The sequence below is a fragment of the Lepidochelys kempii genome, chromosome 9, assembly GCF_965140285.1.
Source record: "Lepidochelys kempii isolate rLepKem1 chromosome 9, rLepKem1.hap1, whole genome shotgun sequence".
Taxonomy (NCBI): Eukaryota; Metazoa; Chordata; order Testudines; family Cheloniidae; genus Lepidochelys; species Lepidochelys kempii.
The window spans coordinates 32,082,924-32,103,337 of record NC_136388.1 but is presented as its reverse complement, the minus strand read 5'-3'; the positions used below and the strand labels follow the sequence as shown (position 1 = coordinate 32,103,337).

Below are 20,414 nucleotides of genomic sequence, written 5' to 3'. Positions count from 1 at the left end.
TTTGGCAGAAAGCAGCATGTTTATTATTCTGATAGCTAAGCTCAAAAGAAAAGGAGGGGGGGAGTCATACTCACACTCACATACTCACGCTCCCAGGACAGGCACGGCATTGGAGATGCCAGGATCTTTCAAGGTAAGTGTCCCACAGCGCAGCAATGGATGGTGTGATGAAGATAAGTCTTCCCAAGGCACGATGGAATGCAACGCAGCGGTACACGCTTATGAGCGCACACTTGAGCACATGGCCCCTTCCCCATTTAAGGACCTGCTCCTCATGGCCTGCGACTAGAGATGACTTGGCCGCATCTGGTTGGTCACACTCCACCTCAGGCAGTGTCCATGCATTGGGTGTGTGATCGCTGCCTAATTAGAGTCCCAGACACTTTGTCTACCTTGGAGCTCTTCTGAAGCAGCCCATTCATCCCACAAGCATTCCAGGAGGGAGTGGGAGGGGGAAAGGCACTTCACAGGTATTCAAAGAGGGAGAGGAGACAAAACCGGGGAAGGGGGGGAGGGAGGGAGGAAGTGTAACAGACCTTTTGAGCATAGAGGTTATACATAGCGTAGTCATACAGAGCATACAGATCACTGCTGCTCCTACAACACTCTGCCCCTTGATCTATGATCATTACAGTAGTTGTTGTCCTTGTAGGGCACAGGTGATCTGTTGCAAACAGACCAAACAATCATAACTAGGTCAATATATCTAAAATCATTACAATTGACTAAACACCAGATATAATATAAACACAAATGCAAACAATCACAATTATAATAATTGGGAATACAATAAAACCATCATCATTACAGTAATTGGGTACATTGACAAACAAAATGAGGCCCAAGTTTAATGCTGCAATAGCCATCAAACAATAAAAGTCAACCCTAACCCTTAAGTATACACAACAAATAAGATTTGTAGGAGTACCACAGTTGGAAAGTGGAATTAACAATACAAGAAAATGTAACTAACAATACAAATGTATCAATAACAAAACTTAACAGCAAAATGATTAGAGAACCTAACAAAAAATAAACCTGATGTATTGGGGACCAAAGTCTTTTGGACAGAGGTGGATGTGAGTGATAATTTGGTTGGAGATGGGGGAAGCAGAGAGAGGAAAATGCATTTATCCTGTCTAGTGTAGTATCCCCTCTCTCTCTGGGCCCAATGCTAGCACAAGACACCCACCAGAGACAGACACAGAACATGCAATACAGACTTTGCCGCGACACTATCACCATGGTATTTCTATAACTCGTCAGCTGGTACCAGCTCTCCTGATGTTCCAGTTTGGAGGCTGAAAGATAGAAGCTCAGAAACAAATTAGAACAGTGCTCCCGCCGCGGCAGACCCTGATCTTTGAGTTGTCCGTGGTGTACCCATTTTCTCTCCGGGGTTTTTGCTAACTCTATTGCTTGCTTGAGAGTCAACTCGGTCTCTGCCACAGTGTGTCCAGTACTTGGAGCTGCCTTTCTTCCTGCGGGTGCAGGCCCATAGTTTCAGACCACCCTCTGGACAGCTGCAACATGGTGTCTGGGGTTTGGCCATCTGGGGTCCGGATCCAGGGGATCCAGATCAAACCAGATATCCCTGTCCCAATCATCATATGGTCCTGCATCCCCCTGGGCTTTCACCCCACTGGCAGCAACCCAGGCTGAATAAGCCCCACGGACCCTGTTCTCCCAGGCGGACCCCTCCAGGAACAGATCCTTCAGGCAGGTAACTGCCTGGCTCAGAGTAGCATTCTCTGTTTCCACCCGCTGCCTCTCCTCCTCTGCTGTGGCTGCCTGTACTGCTGCCACAGAGAGGGAAGAAGCCTGGGCGCTAGCAGTCAAAGTCTGCGCCTTCCACATATCCCGTTCCTTCTCCAACTCATTACATTGGTCCTTGAGTGAATCTATTTCAATGGCGAGCTGACTCTTTGCTGCCTGCCATTGCCAGCCTGCTTGCCACAGGAGCCAGGCAGCTGCAAGATCCAGTCCCACCTTATTGGGACTGTTTATAAGTGCATATTGATCCACATGAGCTCTAGTTCAGGAATTGTATTCCCAGGTGGAACTGCCCCTGGCATCCAGGGGTCTGCCCCTTTCTTTTGGGGCCATTCTAACAACACCCCAGGCGGCCAGAGTTTGGCAGAAAGCAGCATGTTTATTATTCTGATAGCTAAACTCAAAAGAAAAGGGCGGGTGTGTGTGTGTCACACTCACATATTCACGCTCCCAGGACAGGCACAGCACTGGAGATGTCAGGATCCTTCAAGGTAAGTGTCCCACTGGGCAGCAATGGATGGTGTGATGAAGGTAAGTCTTCCCAAGGCACGATGGACTGCAACACAGTGGTACAAGCTTATGAGTGCACACATGAGCACATGGCCCCTTCCCCTTTTAAGGACCTGCTCCTCGTGGCCTGCGACTAGAGATGACTTGGCTGCTTCTGGTTGGTCACACTCCACCTCAGGCAGTGTCCAGGCATTGGGTGTGTGATCACTGCCTAATTAGAGTCCCAGACACCTTGTCTACCTTAGAGCTCTTCTGAAGCAGCCCATTCATCCCACAAATGTAACCCTTCTGCCCATCAGAGTTGGCAGCAACAAGGGCCGGGTTCAATATCTAGGGGATCCATTCCAATAACACAATGCAAACCGGCTCGAGCCCCCACCCAGTGACCTGGGACAAATATATACCACCCCCGCTGGGCGCCTCCAAGAGGTAATACTTCCCGTCTCGCAAGCACATAGTCTGAGTGTAGCAAAAAGCCTTTTAATAACAGAAAGAAACAATGTGGCATTATGTTGGGGAAACACCGCCAACAGGATTCGTAACACAACCCATGAGCAAAAAACCCATCCCAAGCAAATTGGGGCATGCCCTTTCCCTTTGGTTCTTGAGTCCAGCAACCCCAAATCACCCAAAGTCCCAAAAGTCCAATGACCCAAAAGTCTCTGTCCCTGGTCAGGGCAGCCCCAGAGTTAAAAAGTTTATCTGCAGAGCTTTACCTCCCAACCTGAGTGGAGATGGGGGCGGGAGTAAAAGGCACTTTACATGATCTGAAGCTGACCGCCCCACAGCTCCATAGGCCTTCGCTCCGCTCCGCTCCACTCCACTCCACTCCACCAGCCGCCCCACAAACTGCTTCACTCCGCTCCGTGGCCCACAAGCAGCTCCCACCGTCCCATGAACTGCTCCACCAGCCAGTCCACGAACTGCTCTGCTCCGCGTCCCACCAGCAGCTCCCGCCGTCCTATGAAAACTGCTCCACCAGCCTGTCCACAAGGCACTCCAACCGTCCCGCAAACTTCTCCACAATATATCTTCAGGTTCCCCCACTACTTAATACAACACTCAGTGATTTCAGCTCTTAGTCAGGTCAGCTCTTTGGTGAATTCAGCTTGTAGTAGGGGAGCCTCAGTACTAGTGCACCATTAGCCCAAAGTGAGCTCAGCAGCCTGTAACTAGACTCCAAATGAAACCAAAATTAGCTCTGATATTCCACAGTAGAGAGAGGACAAAGTGCAATTAGCATGTAAGGCCCTCACCAAAGGGCCCATGCCACCAAGTATTAATACTTGTCCCCAACCTCTCTCAATTCACAAAGTTTTGGAACCCATGACCCTTGCCTAGCGAGTGCTACTTAGTTGATGGTGGGTCCCTTCATCATAACAAAAGGCCAAGTACAGTTCCAAGCACAGTTCCCATAATCAGGGTAATAACAATTTATTCTTCCTGCCCCAATAACAGAGACACTGGGGATCCCACTGCAGCCAAAGTGACCATTTGGGCAGCTATGGCCTCATTCTAGGCGGGGTGGGTGTGCCTATGCAAATGAGATCGGCCCCTGAAGTTCTTTTCCACAACTTGCCACACCTCACCACCAGATGTCAGGGTGGAGCTCATCCTGACACTGCTTACACAAGCATTCCAGGAGGAAGGAGGAGGAGGAAAGCCACTTCACAGGTATTCAAAGAGGGAGAGGAGACAAAAGGAGGGGAGAGTGTAATAGACCTTTTGAGCATAAAGATTATACATAGCATAGTCATACAGAGCATACAGATCACTGCTGCTCCTACAACAGATAGCACCACTGGGCGGAAACTTGCAGCAGGGAAAAGTAGAGCTCCGTATGAGAACACAAGTATCACAAGCAATACACTGATAGAATTACAGACCTCCCCTCCCCCAGAAGAGTAACCCTGATAAATGAGCATATCCCAAAGTAACAGGCAAATCTGGTAACACTAATGTTGGTTATTATTGTGATGACAATAACTGAGGAGCTCCGATACCTGCATCCTTCCAGACCCGCTACATTTTACTGAAAATATGTACAAGTGCCAAATATTATTTTTATGATTTTCTTTTTATTAGTCCATCTCTCCCGGTAGTAATCCTTCATTGATTTCTGCATCTCTGTGATGCCTCACTTAAGCCCAAGAGATGGCATGATATTATCATTCACTCACTGTATGCTGGCTGCTATTGTACTACAGGGCTGCTGCATTGCTTTATAAATAGCATGGATTCAGGAATTCACTTTAATTTGAAATGTATTGTTAGAGATGACTTTGTCACCCCTCCTTTTCTCAGCATACTCTGGATCATATTGCTCTTACTTTGGTACAATTTATTAATTACATGTTCCCGGAAGCTGAGCAGTAAGCAGCTAGATGGAGACAATGAGATGAGTAATTAAAAGAATTAATGAAGTGGATTAAATGAATGGATTAAAGCCAAAATGGGGCCTGCAATCACCAAAATGGTAGGTCTCCCCCAAAATGCTGGTATTCCCACAACACACACCCTTCCAGCTGGACATTTGTCTTTACCCAGAGTCCTTGATCTTCCTTCTAATCCAGGTATCTCAGTCAGTGCAACACCAGGTTAGTCCAATAGCATCTTGCATCCCCTCCTATTGCATCATCTCCTGCATCTCTGTGGGTACTTTCTATATATTTCATATTCTCCTGCTGCTCTGCCTCTAACTCAGGGCTCTATCTGGGCCCAGAGCTACATAATAAAAGATGGCAAGGAGTGGGTGACAATGCATATTAATCCTGTATCAAATGGGTAGGCCATCAAGAGAATTCTAGGAAGCTGGGGGGATTCCCTCATTGTTGTTGTCCAGACCACAAGAATACAAGGATCCTTCTTTATCCACCCCTAAAGATTCACTGGCCCAGATCACCCCTTCCTGTGGCAATTCCTTTATGACCAGGTTTGGGGGGATGTAAAATCTCCCTGACTGAGTTTTTCCTAAATCTTCTTGTCAGAGGAAGGAATTATCTTCCTCCCACTTCTCCCCTCAGTACTGACAGTGGTTTCACTCCAAAACTCGGGATGGAGCCCAGTGGATTTGTAGGAGGCTCATGCCCTCCCTATGTGGAGCAGGTGATGTATAAGGAGGTAAGTGTGGCTGTGGAGATCAAAACTGATTCTTCAGCATGGAAGGTGGGGTTCTGAACGATAGGGAGCAGAATGGACTGCAGCAGGCTGTAGTTTACAGCAGTCTTTGGTTGCTGTGTTATGTAATATTTAAGTAAAATCAATGGGGTGTTAGAAATAAGCTCTCTGTGCCCTTAATAAGAACCATACACTCTGTAGGGAGGATCTGTGGCTCCATACCAGTTGTAGGGGCCCCTACTGGTGTCCCCAGCTTCTTAGTTACACTGCTGGGGAGTTGTTCTGCATGGAGGTGTGTGTGTGCATGTGGCTTGTGTGTTAGTATGGCTGTTGAAGGTAGGGAGGGGCAGAGAGAAATGGGCATTCCCCCACATGCCTCCTCTGTGTCCAGCCACCCTCTGCTCAGCCACACAAGTGCGATCCTTCCACTCCCCTACCATATTGGAAAGTAATCCAATTTGTTTTGCTAAATTTCCTTTGTTCAAGTTTCTTTTCCGTGAATCAGAAATCATACTCGTCAAATGTAAAATCAACATCCATTCCAAATTTAAAATAAGCTATTTTATGATCGGAATTTACTCCATAAACGTAACAGATTTCCTTACAAGTGGTCTCAGGCTATTTTTTATTGTGAATAACTTGAATTTCCTCTTTTCCTTCTTTTAAACATCCTCATGAGAGATAACTGACATGCAATTTGAAATTTGGGCCCATACTCAATCCACTGCTTGCGCCTGCAGTAGCAAAGCATACATAAACTCCCAATGTAGACCAGAAATAACACAAAATGAGGACAAATGCATTCCCTGGAGTAACTCAACTGAAGTCAACAGAGCTACATGAGGGACGAATTTAGCCCACTATGATCACTAACAAAGCAGATGCACTTAGATATAGAGATGTAGCCGTATGGAAATAAATGCTTGACAAAGAAACCTGCCAGTATTCCAGAGTAATGCTGCCTCCAGAAATTAAAATCTGCATCCTGTGGTGTACATCACATATGCTTGCTTACATCCATGGTTATGTGTAATTTTGTTTTCCTTTTGAAAATCAACTGTGCCATATGTGCCCTCTAGTGGGACTGGATAATTACACAAAGTGTGTTCTGCTCTGAAAAGTACCTTTTTACTCAACAGATCAACTCCCTGTGTGTATTCAGATTCATACTCACATTAGGCTCCAAAAAAGTTTGTACAGTTTTTTAATCTTACTGCAAAGCTAATGCAATAATCAGCAAGTGAGCTGGATTTTATTCTTGCTGTGCATCAACAAATTCCAATTGCGGGACCAGATTATGTGCTCAGTTACACTTGTGTTACCCCGCTGAAGACTTACAATGTATACAGTCGTAACTGAGACCAGAATGGGAAGATAATGGGATTGAATAGGTGTAACTCTGGAGAATTTGGCCTGCAGAATCTTCATTACTTGTGATGATGAGTCAGAAAAAATCCATCCTGACTTTCAAAAAACAGACTGAGTCTGCTGGGTTGGCAGTTAGAAAATATCCTTCTCTTTAGCTATAAACTAAGCAAATTTGGTATGGAGTCACTGAGACACAGTACACATAGAACCCCAGTATGCCATTTGAATGAATTATCTCTGAGAGGCTTTTTACTAACCAACTGTAAATTTTCTGTACTCATAAAATAAGAAAACAGCAAACAAATCAATTACCACATTAACACAAATGATAATTTTAATAAGAATTCAATATGGAAATTCAATTTCCACTGTTAACAAGTTATTTTTATCAGAAGTTCTGACGTGTAGATTATGAAAAAGATTAAGTTAATCCATGCAAGGTGATTGTTTGAAAAATGAAAGAGGAACAATTAATCTCTGTATTATTTAGTGTGCATATGCAAGAGAGAAAGAGATGGGGGGTGGGAGTGCAAGGTCTCCCAAATAAAGTCAGCCTGAAACATTGTTTAAGGCCGGAAGCAAAACAGCTTTGCAGTTATATTACATGGAAAAGATTCCAGCACCATCCTCCACAAACTAGGAGCGGGAAACCTACATCGGTAGTATCATAAATATAAAGGGAAGGGTAAACCCCTTTGAAATCCCTCCTGGCCAGGGGAAAACTCCTCTCACCTGTAAAGGGTTAAGAAGCTAAAGGTAACCTCGCTGGCACCTGACCAAAATGACCAATGAGGAGACAAGATACTTTCAAAAGCTGGGAGGAGGGAGAGAAACAAAGGGTCTCCGTCTGTCTATATGCTGTTTCTGCTGGGGATAGAACAGGAATGGAGTCTTAGAACTTTTAGTAAGTAATCTAGCTAGGTATGCGTTAGATTATGATTTCTTTAAATGGCTGAGAAAAGAATTGTGCTGAATAGAATAACTATTTCTGTCTGTGTATCTTTTTTGTAACTTGAGTTTTTGCCTAGAGGGATTCTCTATGTTTTGAATCTAATTACCCTGTAAGGTATCTACTATCCTGATTTTAGAGGGGATTTCTTTACTTCTATTTACTCCTATTTCTATTAAAAGTCTTGTAAGAAAACTGAATGCTTTTTCATTGTTCTCAGATCCAAGGGTTTGGGTCTGTGGTCACCTATGCAAATTGGTGAGGCTTTTTATCCAACATTTCCCAGGAAAGTGGGGGTGCAAGTGTTGGGAGGATTGTTCGCTGTTCTTAAGATCCAAGGGTCTGGGTCTGTAGTCATCTAGGCAAATTGGTGAGGCTTTTTACCAAACCTTGCCCAGGAAGTGGGGTGCAAGGTTTTGGGAAGTATTTTGGAGGGAAAGACATTTCCAAACAGCTCTTCCCCAGTAACCAGTATTTGTTTGGTGGTGGTAGCGGCCAATCCAAGGACAAAGGGTGGAATATTTCGTACCTTGGGAAGTTTTGACCTAAGCTGGTAAAGATAAGCTTAGGAGGTTTTTCATGCAGGTCCCCACATCTGTACCCTAGAGTTCAGAGTGGGGGAGGAACCTTGACAGGTAGCTTCACCAGGCTGCCCACCTTGACACTGTGGATCATACTCTTCTTCTCAAAATTCTGTCATCCTTGGATTTTGTGAACATGCTTGACTACTCTCATGCACTGCCCCCCAATCTCCTCCCTTTAATTAATGATAAAACCTGATCTTCCTCACCATAATCATCCTAGCAATAAGTTACAGGTCTCTCACCCCAACTTTAGAGACAGGTTATCTTTGGCTGACATTTCATCTTATCAAAGTTCTGTAATATAACATGGTATATCCACAAAGCATCCCCATGATGGCAATTGTGTATGTAGCTATAAGCATGTCCATTGACTTAAACAGGACCTAAGTACAAGGGTGCTTCAGTGTTTTGCTGATCATAACCAGTACCTAAATCTTCACCCACACAGTGCAGTATGGAGCAGTAATGTAAAATGCTCCCACCAGCTCACCTTGCTCAGAAGCTGGGCAACCATGTTCAACACTAGCTGATGCGTCCTAGAGTATGTCTACACTATGATAAGAAACTCATGGCACTGAGTCACAGAACACAGGTCAACTAACTTGGGCTAGCAAGGCTTGGGCCACGGGCCTAAAAATAGCACTGTTGACAGTCAGGCTGGAGGACGTAGGCTCTGAGACCCTCCCCACTCATGGTGCCTCAGAGGCCAGGCTCTATCAACCTGAGCCTGAACATCTGCAGAGCTATTTTATTGCCCCACAGCCTGAGCCCTGCAAACCCAAATCAGCTGACCCAGGCCAACTGCAGCTGTGCCACAGGCTTTTTATTGCCATGTAGACATATCTCTAGTGGCCTTTGTAGACAGCCAGGTAGAGCCTGTTGCAGGAATCAACTCTGGAGATAATAAAGACATAGATACAATTTCCCCCACCCCCGCCAGCATTGAAGTCCAGATTCAGCAAGACACTGCTTAGCTTTAAGTGCATATATAGTTCTACTGAAGTCAATAGGCTATTCATATGCTTAAGTACCTTGCTGATTCAGAATCTGTCTTTCTCCTCATTCATTTCCCTCCCCTTCTCTGTCTATTCTTGGTCTCTCCCTCCCTTCCCCTTTGCTCTGCCCCTTTCTTTCTGCTCATGTTCTTTCCTTCTTACCTCTCTGCCCACTTTGAGTTCCCTACCAACCTTCCAGTTGGCTTCTCATCCCGTTCCTCCTTCGTTTTTACCCCCTTATGCCACCATCCATTTTTCCTCTTTTTTTCTATCCTTTCTCCCGCTTTCTTACTTAAATATTAAGGGGCATTTTGCTTCCAAAGTTCTGAGCTCCAAGCTTGCCTCATTATCCTACCCATTGTAAAGGCCTGGGAGAAGTAGCCACTCCAACAGCACTCTCTCACTGATGGGGGATCTTCTCCTGACTTTGCCTCACAGTGACATGCATGCTACAGGCAGAATGAGAAGCAAAGTCCCAGCTGCATGAAACAGTGCACATCTGGTGGCATGGGAACTGCATACAGAGATCAGGTTTCAGAGTAACAGCCGTGTTAGTCTGTATTTGCAAAAAGAAAAGGAGTACTTGTGGCACCTTAGAGACTAACCAATTTGCTCAAATAAATTGGTTAGTCTCTAAGGTGCCCCAAGCACTCCTTTTCTTTTTGCATACAGAGAGCAGCTCCTAAAACTGAGAGCAGGATCAGCAGGGGAATTATCATTTGAGTAAAGTACCAGAGCAAACATAAAAAACGTAAGAATGATTGTACGGGTCAGCCCACTGGTCCACCTAGGCAAGTATCCTGTCTTCAGGCAGAGGCCAGGGCCAGCACTCTGCCTAATCCCCCACTCTGTTACACCCTTACCAGTACACTCACTCCTGGGGCCTTCTTCACCACTCTCTTACGCCAGTGTTAAGCTGGTGTGACTCCAGTGCACTCAATGGTGTTACACGGGGGTAAAACGTGCGTACGTGACGGGAGAGTCAGGCCCCCTGACACAAACGCAGCACACTGCAGTATCTTTAGGTCGACAACGGCTGCCGCGCGCTCATCAGGCCGAGCCAGACCCGCCGCCGCATCCCCGCCGTCCGCATCGCTAGCTCGGCCATCGATTCGTCGCACTTCCCCCCCCCCCCGTCCTCCGCGCGGCCTGTCCCCTTTCCTCTTCAATCGGTGCTCGATTCCTTGCCGCCAGGGCTGAGCCAGGGAGAGAATCAAGATGGCGGACAAAACGCCAGGCGGGTCGCAGAAAACCAGTGCGAAGGTGAGGCCGCCTCGCGGGCCCTGTAAGCGGCGCCGCTGCTCGGGGCCCGCTCGGGGCACGGAGGGTAGCGGCATCCAGCCCCGGGGGCGGGGGAGCCAGGGCGTGCGGGACGCACGGACCCAGGTGCGCAGGCCGTGCGGCCTGCTCCGTCCCTCCCCTCCGTGGCGTTCCTGCGGGCTGCTGGCGGCGGGACGGATGGGGCAGCGGGGAAGGGCTAGGGCAGCAGGGAGGTCGGGGTCCAGGGTTTCTCCTACTGCTTAGCTAGCATCAAAAGGTGGGGGAGGTCTAAGGCCTGTGGGAAGCGCCCCCCTCCCTGCACCATTAGCCCGCGGGGCCCCCTCCCGGCACCCAGTGCTGGCACCACGTTCTCCCGGGGCGGGGGTTGTGTTGGGGCAGAGCGGGGTGCATCTGCAGCCTTGCTCCTCTGGGTTTGCCCTCTCCTAGCGCTGCACTTCTGGGGGGGGTGGGATCGATGCCCCCCCCTTTACCTGGATTCATGTTAAACTAGTTCTCTTGCTCATTTGGGATGGATTTTGCCACAGTTTTGTTTCACTGAAACGCTCACAATCTCAGTAGCTTTACAGGGCCTTGTTTGAAGGCCTTATTTTTAAAGCTTCTTGCTCTGGTGATGAACAGTTTTGTTGTAAATTTCAGTTCCAGATTGAAACCATTTCCCCTTTACTCTCTGTTTTATGCCTAAATTATTTGTTATAATGTCTCTGTTAGGGTGGGGGGCAACTCAGGTGTTCTTAGGCCATGTTTACATTACCATTTATGTCAGTAAAACTTATGTCACTCAAGGACGTGAAAGAAACACCCCACGAGGGACATAAGTTTTGCCAGCATAAATGGTAGTGTGCACAGCACTATATTGGTGGGAGAGTGTCTCCTGTTGACTTAGCTAGCTGCTCATTGAAGTAGTTTTATGTCAACCAGAGCACTCTCTCCCACTTTGGTATAGAGTGGCTAAATGAGGAATCTTACAGCTGCACGGCTGTGCATCTGTAAACTCGCTAGTGTAGATGTGGCCAGTGACTCTGAAGAAACAGACAGAGACGTCCAAAATCACATGGCAAATCAGCATTTTCTAGTGTCTGATTCCTAGTCCTGTGCTCAGACTGCTAGGCAGTTTTTCAGATGTTTTTGGTGTGACAACTTTGCAGCCTCATGGAATGCATTTTCTCTGTGTTCCCAATTCCCATTGCTGACATGATTTCCTATAATACTGGAATAATCCAATATTTCCTACAATCCTGCAGCAACATTTGCACAGATCCTGTGTCCCCGTGGAGCCCCCATGCAGTTGTAGGATTGGGGCATATGAACCATATCCTCTTGACTCAAAAGTCTAGAAATGTTTGGAGTTTATATTTTTGTGGTAGTGGATGGAAATGAGGAAGAGGTTGTTATAATAATCAAAGGCCTCAATCCTGCAGACACGTGCATGTGCTTAACTTGATTCACATAGGTATTCCAATTTCCTACTTTGGAAATATTAAACCTGTTTAGGGAATGTTTCCCGATTGTGGATTAGAAATTCGTAGTTAATTTGAGATTGACTTTTCTGTTTCCATCTCCCGCTTCTCACTTCTGGTTGAAATCATTGGTGTTTTCCCTCAGTGAGCCAACTTTATTGTGCATATTTAACGCTGCTGAGGATTGAGAGGCTCGAGTCAAAACTATATGGTAGCCACTGGCTGGCTTGTTTAAAGCCACATAGGAAATCTGCATTTGATCAGGGTGGATGCTTAGGAGTAATACCTAGAAGTGGGAGAAACATTTGTTGCCTGAATCTCCCACAAAAGTGAGGAATTAGTAGGGACTATAGTCTACTCCAATGGTTGGGTGCTCTCCAGCACCTGGTAATGATCCTAGGGAGAGTGAAGCCATAAATTCTCTTCCACTCAATCCCATTGCAGGTATTAAACTGTGTCTATACTATGGACCTTATAGCAGCACAGCTACACTGCTGCAGCTACACTGCTGTCAGCTACACGGCTGTCAGGTCTCCTGTGTAGCTGCTCTATGCTCACGGGAGATTAAAGCACTCCCAATGAGCAGCAGTAGCTATGTCAGCATGAGAGCATCTCCCACCGACATAGAGCTGTCCACACCAGTGCTTTTGTCGGCGAAACTTATGTTGGTTTGGGGTGTGTTATTTCACACCTGTGGCCGACAAAAGTGCTATTGTAGACAAAGCCTTAGAGTGGCCAGCCAGTAACAGTATGTAGTTCTTCCTAGTAGCTGGCTATTCAGTCTTCCCAAGCGGAAGGGTCGTGGGCCAGGAATAGGATATGGGACTTGGAGAACCAAGATTCTGTTTCTGTTGCTACTCAATATGTAAATTATTTAACCTCTTACTCAATTTTTCCTTTCACCAAAGTGGGGATAACTTATCCAGCTCAGATGAAATGAACGATATATAGATATTAAATATATAAATGTCCCCCATCACTGGGGTGTTGTTTTTTCCCCCGTTGATCTATTCCAAGTATGATCAGAGAGCCTTATTTCCCCAGTCACTGCCTTCAATCAGGAAGTGGACCCAGAGTTTGGGAAGGGAAAATATACACTCAAGCTAAACTTTATATATGGGGACTTAGCAGTGGAAGTGTTTTATGTTGAAAACTGTTCTTGTATTCAAGGTAATTAGGAAGAGGTACATTAAAGTGTTGACCCGAATCAATATTTTGCCTTCCTCTTCAACATTGGGTATGGGTCATTAGAGTAAACAGTAGATTCCCTATAACTTGAAGTCAAAAATTGTCATCTTCATCACTTAACAGTGCAAGGAAATGCAAACTCTGCATTGCTTTAAGTGAGGCAGTGTATTAATAAAATCTGGGAAATAGCACTCATCTTTTTCTGAGTTAACAGCTTTCTCTGGTGAGTCACTATGTGCCAGGAACAGTGAAGTAAAATCTACAAAAATGTGCTGAGTTTCAGTGTGGTTGCTGTCCATAAGATTTGAAGAAGCAGTGGTGTTAACTTTCAGGTGGCATTTTAATTTTCATTGTGTTTCTACTTAAACTTGTAAGCAGGAATGAAAGATGTGGGTACTCACTCCTTCACCCCTGGAAAAATATAAAAGAAGTATGTGTCCTTCTCTTTCTTCCTCTGCTTTCCAGCAGCGATGGGTTGAATACCGGCTGCACCTGCTTTTACAAGTTTAGCAGTAGCAGTATAGTAATAAATTAAAATGTCATGTGCTTCAGAAGAAATGACTTCTAATTCTTTATTCAGGTCTACAAGTGATACAGATTTAACTAGTGAAATAGGAAATACACATAGGTATAAAATTTAATTTCCAGAAATTTTTGCTTATTTTGATATAAACTTTTTGTAGACAAGTATTTTAAGAGGAGGGGTGAAGAAAGTAGTGGGCCTTGAAAAATGCAGTTTCTCTTAGTGAATGGGAAGATTTCCCTTTTGAGCATTAGAACTTAAATTATTAGTTTCTACTGAGTTAAAGCTTATATACGAGTATAAATGTGAAGCCCTTAAAATTTCAAGATAACCCGTATAATGTGGGCAGATACAACATTGTCTTTCTGATGTTTTAGACAGCAATTGCTTTTGCTACTTTTCATAGTCTTGCCCAGCAGCAACAATATGTATTTAACAAAACTCAGTTTCAGTGCTGCTGTTCAGAATCCTGTGAGCAGTAGTAAAACTACTATATCAAGAATCCTGTCAATTTCACCCTGTGAGTTAGGTTTTTAAAAACCTATTGGGGCCACTGCCGCTCCTGCAGCTACATTTTATTATTAAAGCTCACGTTTGGAATTATTTACAGGGAAGAGGGCTCAAAATAAAAGGTTGGAGGGAAGCCTCTTTTCTTCCCCACCCTTTATTTGTAACAGCCATGGGGGGACATGGGGGCGAGGGGGGGGGAGTTTGTTTGAAGAGCTGAGGCCAGATTTTCAGCTCTTCTGTAGGACTGTTTGCACTTCTCTGGTGATAAAAAGCAGCTGTAAATGTGGCTTCTCTGGCACCATGAGCATTGCTCTTGTGGAAGCAAAGTGGCTAAGTGGCGTAGAGCCAATGTATTGGCATTATCTCACCACTTTTCTAAGCCTTTACCCTTAAAAGTTAGATCAACCTAGCTGCTTTGCTCATGAAAAATTTTGTGTCCTGAGTGCCGAAGTTAGGTTGACTGAACTGCTGGCATAGGTGTGTCTGTGTCAGTGGTCCCCAAACTTTTGTATTGTGGACCCCTTTCACACAGCAAGACTCTGAGTGCGACACCCCCCCCCCAATTAAAAACACATTTTTTAAATATTTAACAGTATTATAAATGCTGGAGACAAAGCAGGGTTTGGAGGTGGAGGCTGACAGCTGGTGACCATCCACATAATAACCTCATGACCCCCTGAGGGGTCCCAACCCTCAGTTTGAGAACCCCTGGTTTATGTCAGTGGAAGATGTCTCTGGTGCTGTCGTGTAGACATGCTCCTACTATGAAGGTGTGATGTGGTGTCCTTATGCCTCAGTGATTCCCAGCTGCCAGAATAGACCCTTGGGGGCTATTGGCCATTGGTGCAACTTAGAGATGCTTCAAGTTGTGCCTTGAAATCCTCTCAGTAACTTCATGATCAAATGGCTTAAAGCTGTAAAAATCTGCATCTTTGAAGCATTCAGGGGGTTCTCCAGGAGAAGAAAGAGATACTCTTCTTCCTTTGAGGAGTTAGAGGGGAGATAGAGCTCAAATGTATTAGAAACTACTAGCTAGAAGCTGATAGGAATGCTGGAGTCTCAAGAAGTGGCTTTGGATGGCATCTTGATAATAAATTCTAGTGTCTGGAGGAGTGGAGGCTCAGTTTCTTTCCAGTGCAGTGACCCTCACCTATGGGCCCCTTGTCTTTTGTATCTGCTTGTGTCTAGTAGGCTGAGTTTTCTGGCTAGGAATTTTGTATGGTTCAATTTTTGGCAGCCCAGTTTGACACTTTAAAGGGGCCTGACTTTTCAAAAGTGCCGAGCACCTCCCTTCTGAAAATTGGGACCATACAAGGTTTTTCAAGTTCGGCACCAAAAAGTAGTCACTTCTGAAAATCTTGACCTTTACCTAATTTTGTTAGTAGGTAATGTTACCATAGTTTATAAAAATGTGGGTTTATTAAAGGAATTATGGGCTACGTAGGTCAAAACAATATGTTCGCTATCAGTGTTCCCTCTAATTTTTCCCACCAATGTGCGGAATGATTTTTATGTTCACCAATGTGGAGATGGTATGACACATCACCTTCATATCAGTGCACATAACAAAATTCATGTGGGGGGGTGGGGCCTAGGGGTTCGGAGTGTGGGAGGGGGCTCAGGGCTGGGGCAGAGGGTTGGGGTGCAGGTGTGTGAGTACTCTGGCTGGGGGTGTAGGTTCCGGGATGGGGCTGGGAATGAGGGGTTAGGGTGCAGGAGGGTGCTCAGGGGCTACAGTGGGGAGAGAGGACTTCCCCCAGCTCTCTATCCCCGCAGCAGCAGCACCTGGGCTGGGGGGGGAGAGGCACTTCTCCCTGCTGCAACAGCTCTGGGGTTGGGGCTGTAGGATAGGCGCCCCTTCCCCTGGCCCCAGCAGGTCTGGGCCAGGGGAGGGGCTGCGCCTGGGTCTGGATCAGGCTTGTCTGGCCACGGCTGGGGCCAGGCTGCCCCACCCCAGCCACGGCTGGGGCCGATCTGGCCACATCACCCCAGCAGATCCGGGTGACCCATACGCAGCTGGGTTCAGCCATGCCGCAGCAGAGTTCGGGCTGGGGGAGGGGTGCCCCTCCCACGGCTGCGCAGGTCCACGGGAGGGTTCCTTAAGTGCCTGCATGGCACTAAATAGGCTGCTGCACGGCTGCGCAGCTTGCTGGTAATTTAGTTGGCTATGGTCCCAAATTAAGGTTTGTGAAGTATTTTGAAAATAATGCATCTCAGTGCGTATTTTAAAATGGTTTTTCATGTAGTACTGTGGAAGTGATATGACTTTTGTGATCTGACAATATTAGGGAATTTAAATTAAAAAATTTAAATCAGAACATAAGAATGGCCGTACTGGTCAGACCAAAGGTCCATCTAGCCCGTATCCTGTCTCCCGACAGTGGCCAATGCCGGATGCCCTCAAGGGAATAAACAGAACTAGTAATCATCAAGTGATCCATTCCTTGTTGCCCATTCTCAGCTTCTGGCAAACAGAGGCTAGGGACACCATCCCTGCCTATCCTGGCTAATAGCCATTGATGGACCTCTCCTCCATGAATTTATCTAGTTCTTTTTTAAACCTTGTTATAGTCTTGGCCTTCACAACATCCTCTGGCAAGGAGTTCCACAGGTTGACTGTGCGTTGTGTGAAAAATACTTCCTTTTGTTTGCTTTAAATCTGCTGCCTATTAATTTCATTTGGTGATCCTTAGTTCTTGTGTTATGAGAAGCAGTAAATCACACTTCCTTATTTACTTTCTCCATACCAGTCATGATTTTATAGACCTCTATCATATCCCCCCTTCATCATCTCTTTTCCAAGCTGAAAAGTCCAAGTTTTATTAATCTTTCCTCATATGGTAGCCATTCCATACCCCTAATCATTTTTGTTGCCCTTTTCTGAACCTTTTCCAATTCCAATATATCTTTTTTTGAGATGGGGTGACCACATTTGCATGCAGTATTCAAGATGTGGGCGTACCATGGATTTATATAGAGGCAATATATTTTCTGTCGTCTTATCTATCCCTTTTTAAATGATTCCCAACATTCTGCTTGCTTTTTTGACTGCTGCTGCACATTGAGTGGATGTTTTCGGAGAACTATCCACAATGACTCCAAGATCTCTTTCTTGAGTGGTAACAGCTATTCTAGATCCCATCACTTTTTTTATAGTTGGGATCATGCCTCTTATGCTTATCAACATTAAATTTCATATGCCATTTTCTTGCCCAGTCACCCAGTTTTGTGAGATCCCTTTATAACTCTTAGCAGTCAATTTTGGACTTGAGTAATTTAGTATCATTTGCAAACTTTGCCATCTCATTGTTTACTCCTTTTTTCAGATAATTTAGGAATATGCTTAGTGGCACTGGTCCCAATACAGATTCTTGAGGGACCCCCAATATTTATTACTTTTCATTTTGAAAACTGACCATTTCTACCCTTTGTTCCGTATCTTTAAGCAGTTACTGATCCATGAGAAGACCTTCCCTCTTATCCCATGACTCTTTACTTTGCTTAAGAGCCTTTTGTGAGGGACCTTGTCAAAGGCTTTCTGAAAGTTGAAGTACACAATATCCACTGGATCCCCCTTGACAACATGTTTGTTGACCTCCCCCCCTCCCCCAAAGAATTCTAATAGATTAGCGAGGGATGATTTCCCTTTACAAAAGCCATGTTGACTCTTTCCCAACATACTGTGTTCATATATGTGCCTGATAATTCTGTTCTTTTACTATAGTTTCAACCAATTGGCCTGATACTGAAGTTAGGCTTAACAGACTGTAATTGTCAGGATTGTCTGTGGAGCCTCTCTCAAAAATTGGCATTGCATTAGCTATCCTCCAATTCTCTGCAACAAAAGATGATTTAAGAGATACGTTACATACCACTGTTAATATTTCCACAATTTCATATTTGAGTTCCTTCAGAATTCTTGGATGAATACCATCCGGTCCTGGTGATTTATTAGTGTTTAATTTATCAGTTTATTCCAAAACTTAATCTATTGACATCTTAATCTGAGACAGTTTCTCAGATTTGTGCCCTAAAAAAATGGCTCAATGTTGGAATTTCCTCACATCTGGTGCAGTGAAGATTGTTGCAGAGAATTAATTTAGTTTCTTCACAACTAAGTGCTCCTTTAGCTCGTCAATTGTACAGTGACCCCACTGCTGGATTGTCAGGCTTCCTGCTTTTGATGTACTTAAAAAAAAAAAAATGCTGTTAGATTTTGTGCCTTTGCTAGTTTTCCTTCAAATTCTTTTTGACCTACCTAATTATATTTTACACTTGACTTGCCAGAGTTTTTCTTTTCTATTTTCCTCAGTAGGATTTGACCTCTTTACACCTGCAGCCGCCTCTTTTACTCTGTTGGTTAGTGAAGGTGGCATTATTTAGATTCTCTTACTGTGGGTTTTTTTCATTTGGGGTGTGTATATATAGTTTAAGCCTCTATAATCGTGTTTTTAAATAGTTTTCATACAGCTAGCGGGCATTTCACACTTGTGACTGTTCCTTTTAATGTCCATTTAACTAGCTTTCTCATTTTTGTGTAGTTTCCCTTTTTGGAGTTAAATGCTACTGTGGTGGGTTTCTTTGTTATTTTCCTCCCTACAAGGATGTTACATTTAATTACGCTATGGTTGCTATTACTGAGGGTTCAGCTATACACACCTCTTGGACCAGATACTTGCCCCATTTAGGACTAAATCAGGAATGGCCTCCCCCTTGTGGGTTCCTGGACTAGCTGCTCCAAGAAGCAGTCATTAATGGTGACTAGAAATTTTATCTCTGCATCCTGTCCTGAGGTGATGTGTACCTAGTCAATATAGGGATAGTTATAATCCCCCATTATTATTGGGTTTTCTGTTTTTGTAGCTAGAACCCTGCGCGGATACAAAAATGTGGATCCGCACCTGATCCGCATCCGCCAGGATCAACCCACGATTCGACCCATGATCTGTTAGCTGTCTTTTACTGGTCTCCGCATCTGCACCAGCAAGCCGTCTCACAACGGCTAGAGACCGGGGAGGGGGATGTGGGGAAGGAAGTGGGTGGCAGGGTCTTGCAGGGAAGAGGCAGCGCCAGGGTGGGGACTGGGGGTAAGGAGCAGCATGGGGGTGGGGTCTCGAGAAGAAGGGATGGCGCAGAATGGGGAATGGGCATCGCATTGTGTGCTGCTCCTGGGAGCTTGTGAGCAATGGCACACGGCAGCAGCCGTGCAGGTTGCATCACAGTAGGGTGGGGTGCCGGGTCCCTGTTCGCTCCAATCCCTTTGGCTAGGGGCAGCCACTGCTGCCCAGGAGCTGCCAGGCCCAGGACTGGGAGTGCAGCCAGTGCTGCCGGGCCAGGCCATGGTGGGGACGCTGATGCTGCCCAACAGGCCCGAGCTGCGGGACAGGAAGCGGCTGGACTGGCTGCTGGCCACCGACCCCAAGAGCACTGCATCCCCCAGGTTGTGCAAGCCAGGTACCACGGGCCAGGTACTACCAGTGAGTAGAGCCATGCATGGTTGTATCTGTATCTGATTCACTATCTGCAAAAATGGTCCGCAGATATCTGCAGATTTGCAGGTCTCTATGTGTGGCCTCTCTCCTCTTTCTGAGCATTTCACAGTCACTGTCACCATCTCAGTCAGGTGGTTGGTAGTATGTTCTTATTGCTGCACTCTTATTATTCAAGCACTGAATTTCTATCCATAGAGATTCTGTGGTTTCAGAGTAGCAGCCGTGTTAGTCTGTATTCGCAAAAAGAAAAGGAGTACTTGTGGCACCTTAGAGACTAACCAATTTATTGGAGCATAAGCTTTCGTGAGCTATAGCTCACTTCATCATGCACTTTATGCATCCGATGAAGTGAGCTGTAGCTCACGAAAGCTTATGCTCAAATAAATTGGTTAGTCTCTAAGGCGCCACAAGTACTCCTTCTCTTTTTAGAGATTCTATGGTAGTTTGATTAATTCCAGATTTTTGCTATATTTGACTCTATACTTTCTTTTACATATAATGTCCTCCCCCAACAGTGCGAGCTATTTTGCCATTCCCGTTTATTTTATATGCTGGTATTACCATGTCCCATTGGTTATTATCATTCCACCAGGTTTCTATGATACCTATTATATCAATATCTGCATTTAATATCAGGCATTCAAGTTCATCCATCTTTGTATTTACA

The 20,414-nt window shown here is 45.4% G+C and overlaps 1 protein-coding gene and 1 long non-coding RNA gene across 11 annotated transcripts in view; one reads left to right on the top strand and one right to left on the bottom strand.

Moving 5' to 3' along the window:
- On the bottom strand, nt 1-10,391 carry LOC140917293 (uncharacterized). The gene is made up of 2 exons (XR_012160784.2): nt 10,160-10,391; nt 1-2,329 (listed from the first exon to the last, which is right to left on the bottom strand). It is a non-coding gene; the product is annotated as an uncharacterized LOC140917293 (long non-coding RNA).
- Nucleotides 10,392-10,454: 63 nt separating this feature from the next.
- The window catches only part of U2SURP (U2 snRNP associated SURP domain containing), a 75,976-nt gene continuing 66,016 nt past the window's right edge, over nt 10,455-20,414 (top strand). For all 10 annotated transcript variants that reach the window (XM_073359764.2, XM_073359758.2, XM_073359763.2 and 7 more), the window contains exon 1: nt 10,455-10,559. In XM_073359764.2, the coding sequence (XP_073215865.1) occupies nt 10,515-10,559 (45 nt within the window). In that variant the 5' untranslated portion in view covers nt 10,455-10,514. The remainder of the gene's footprint in view (nt 10,560-20,414) is intronic.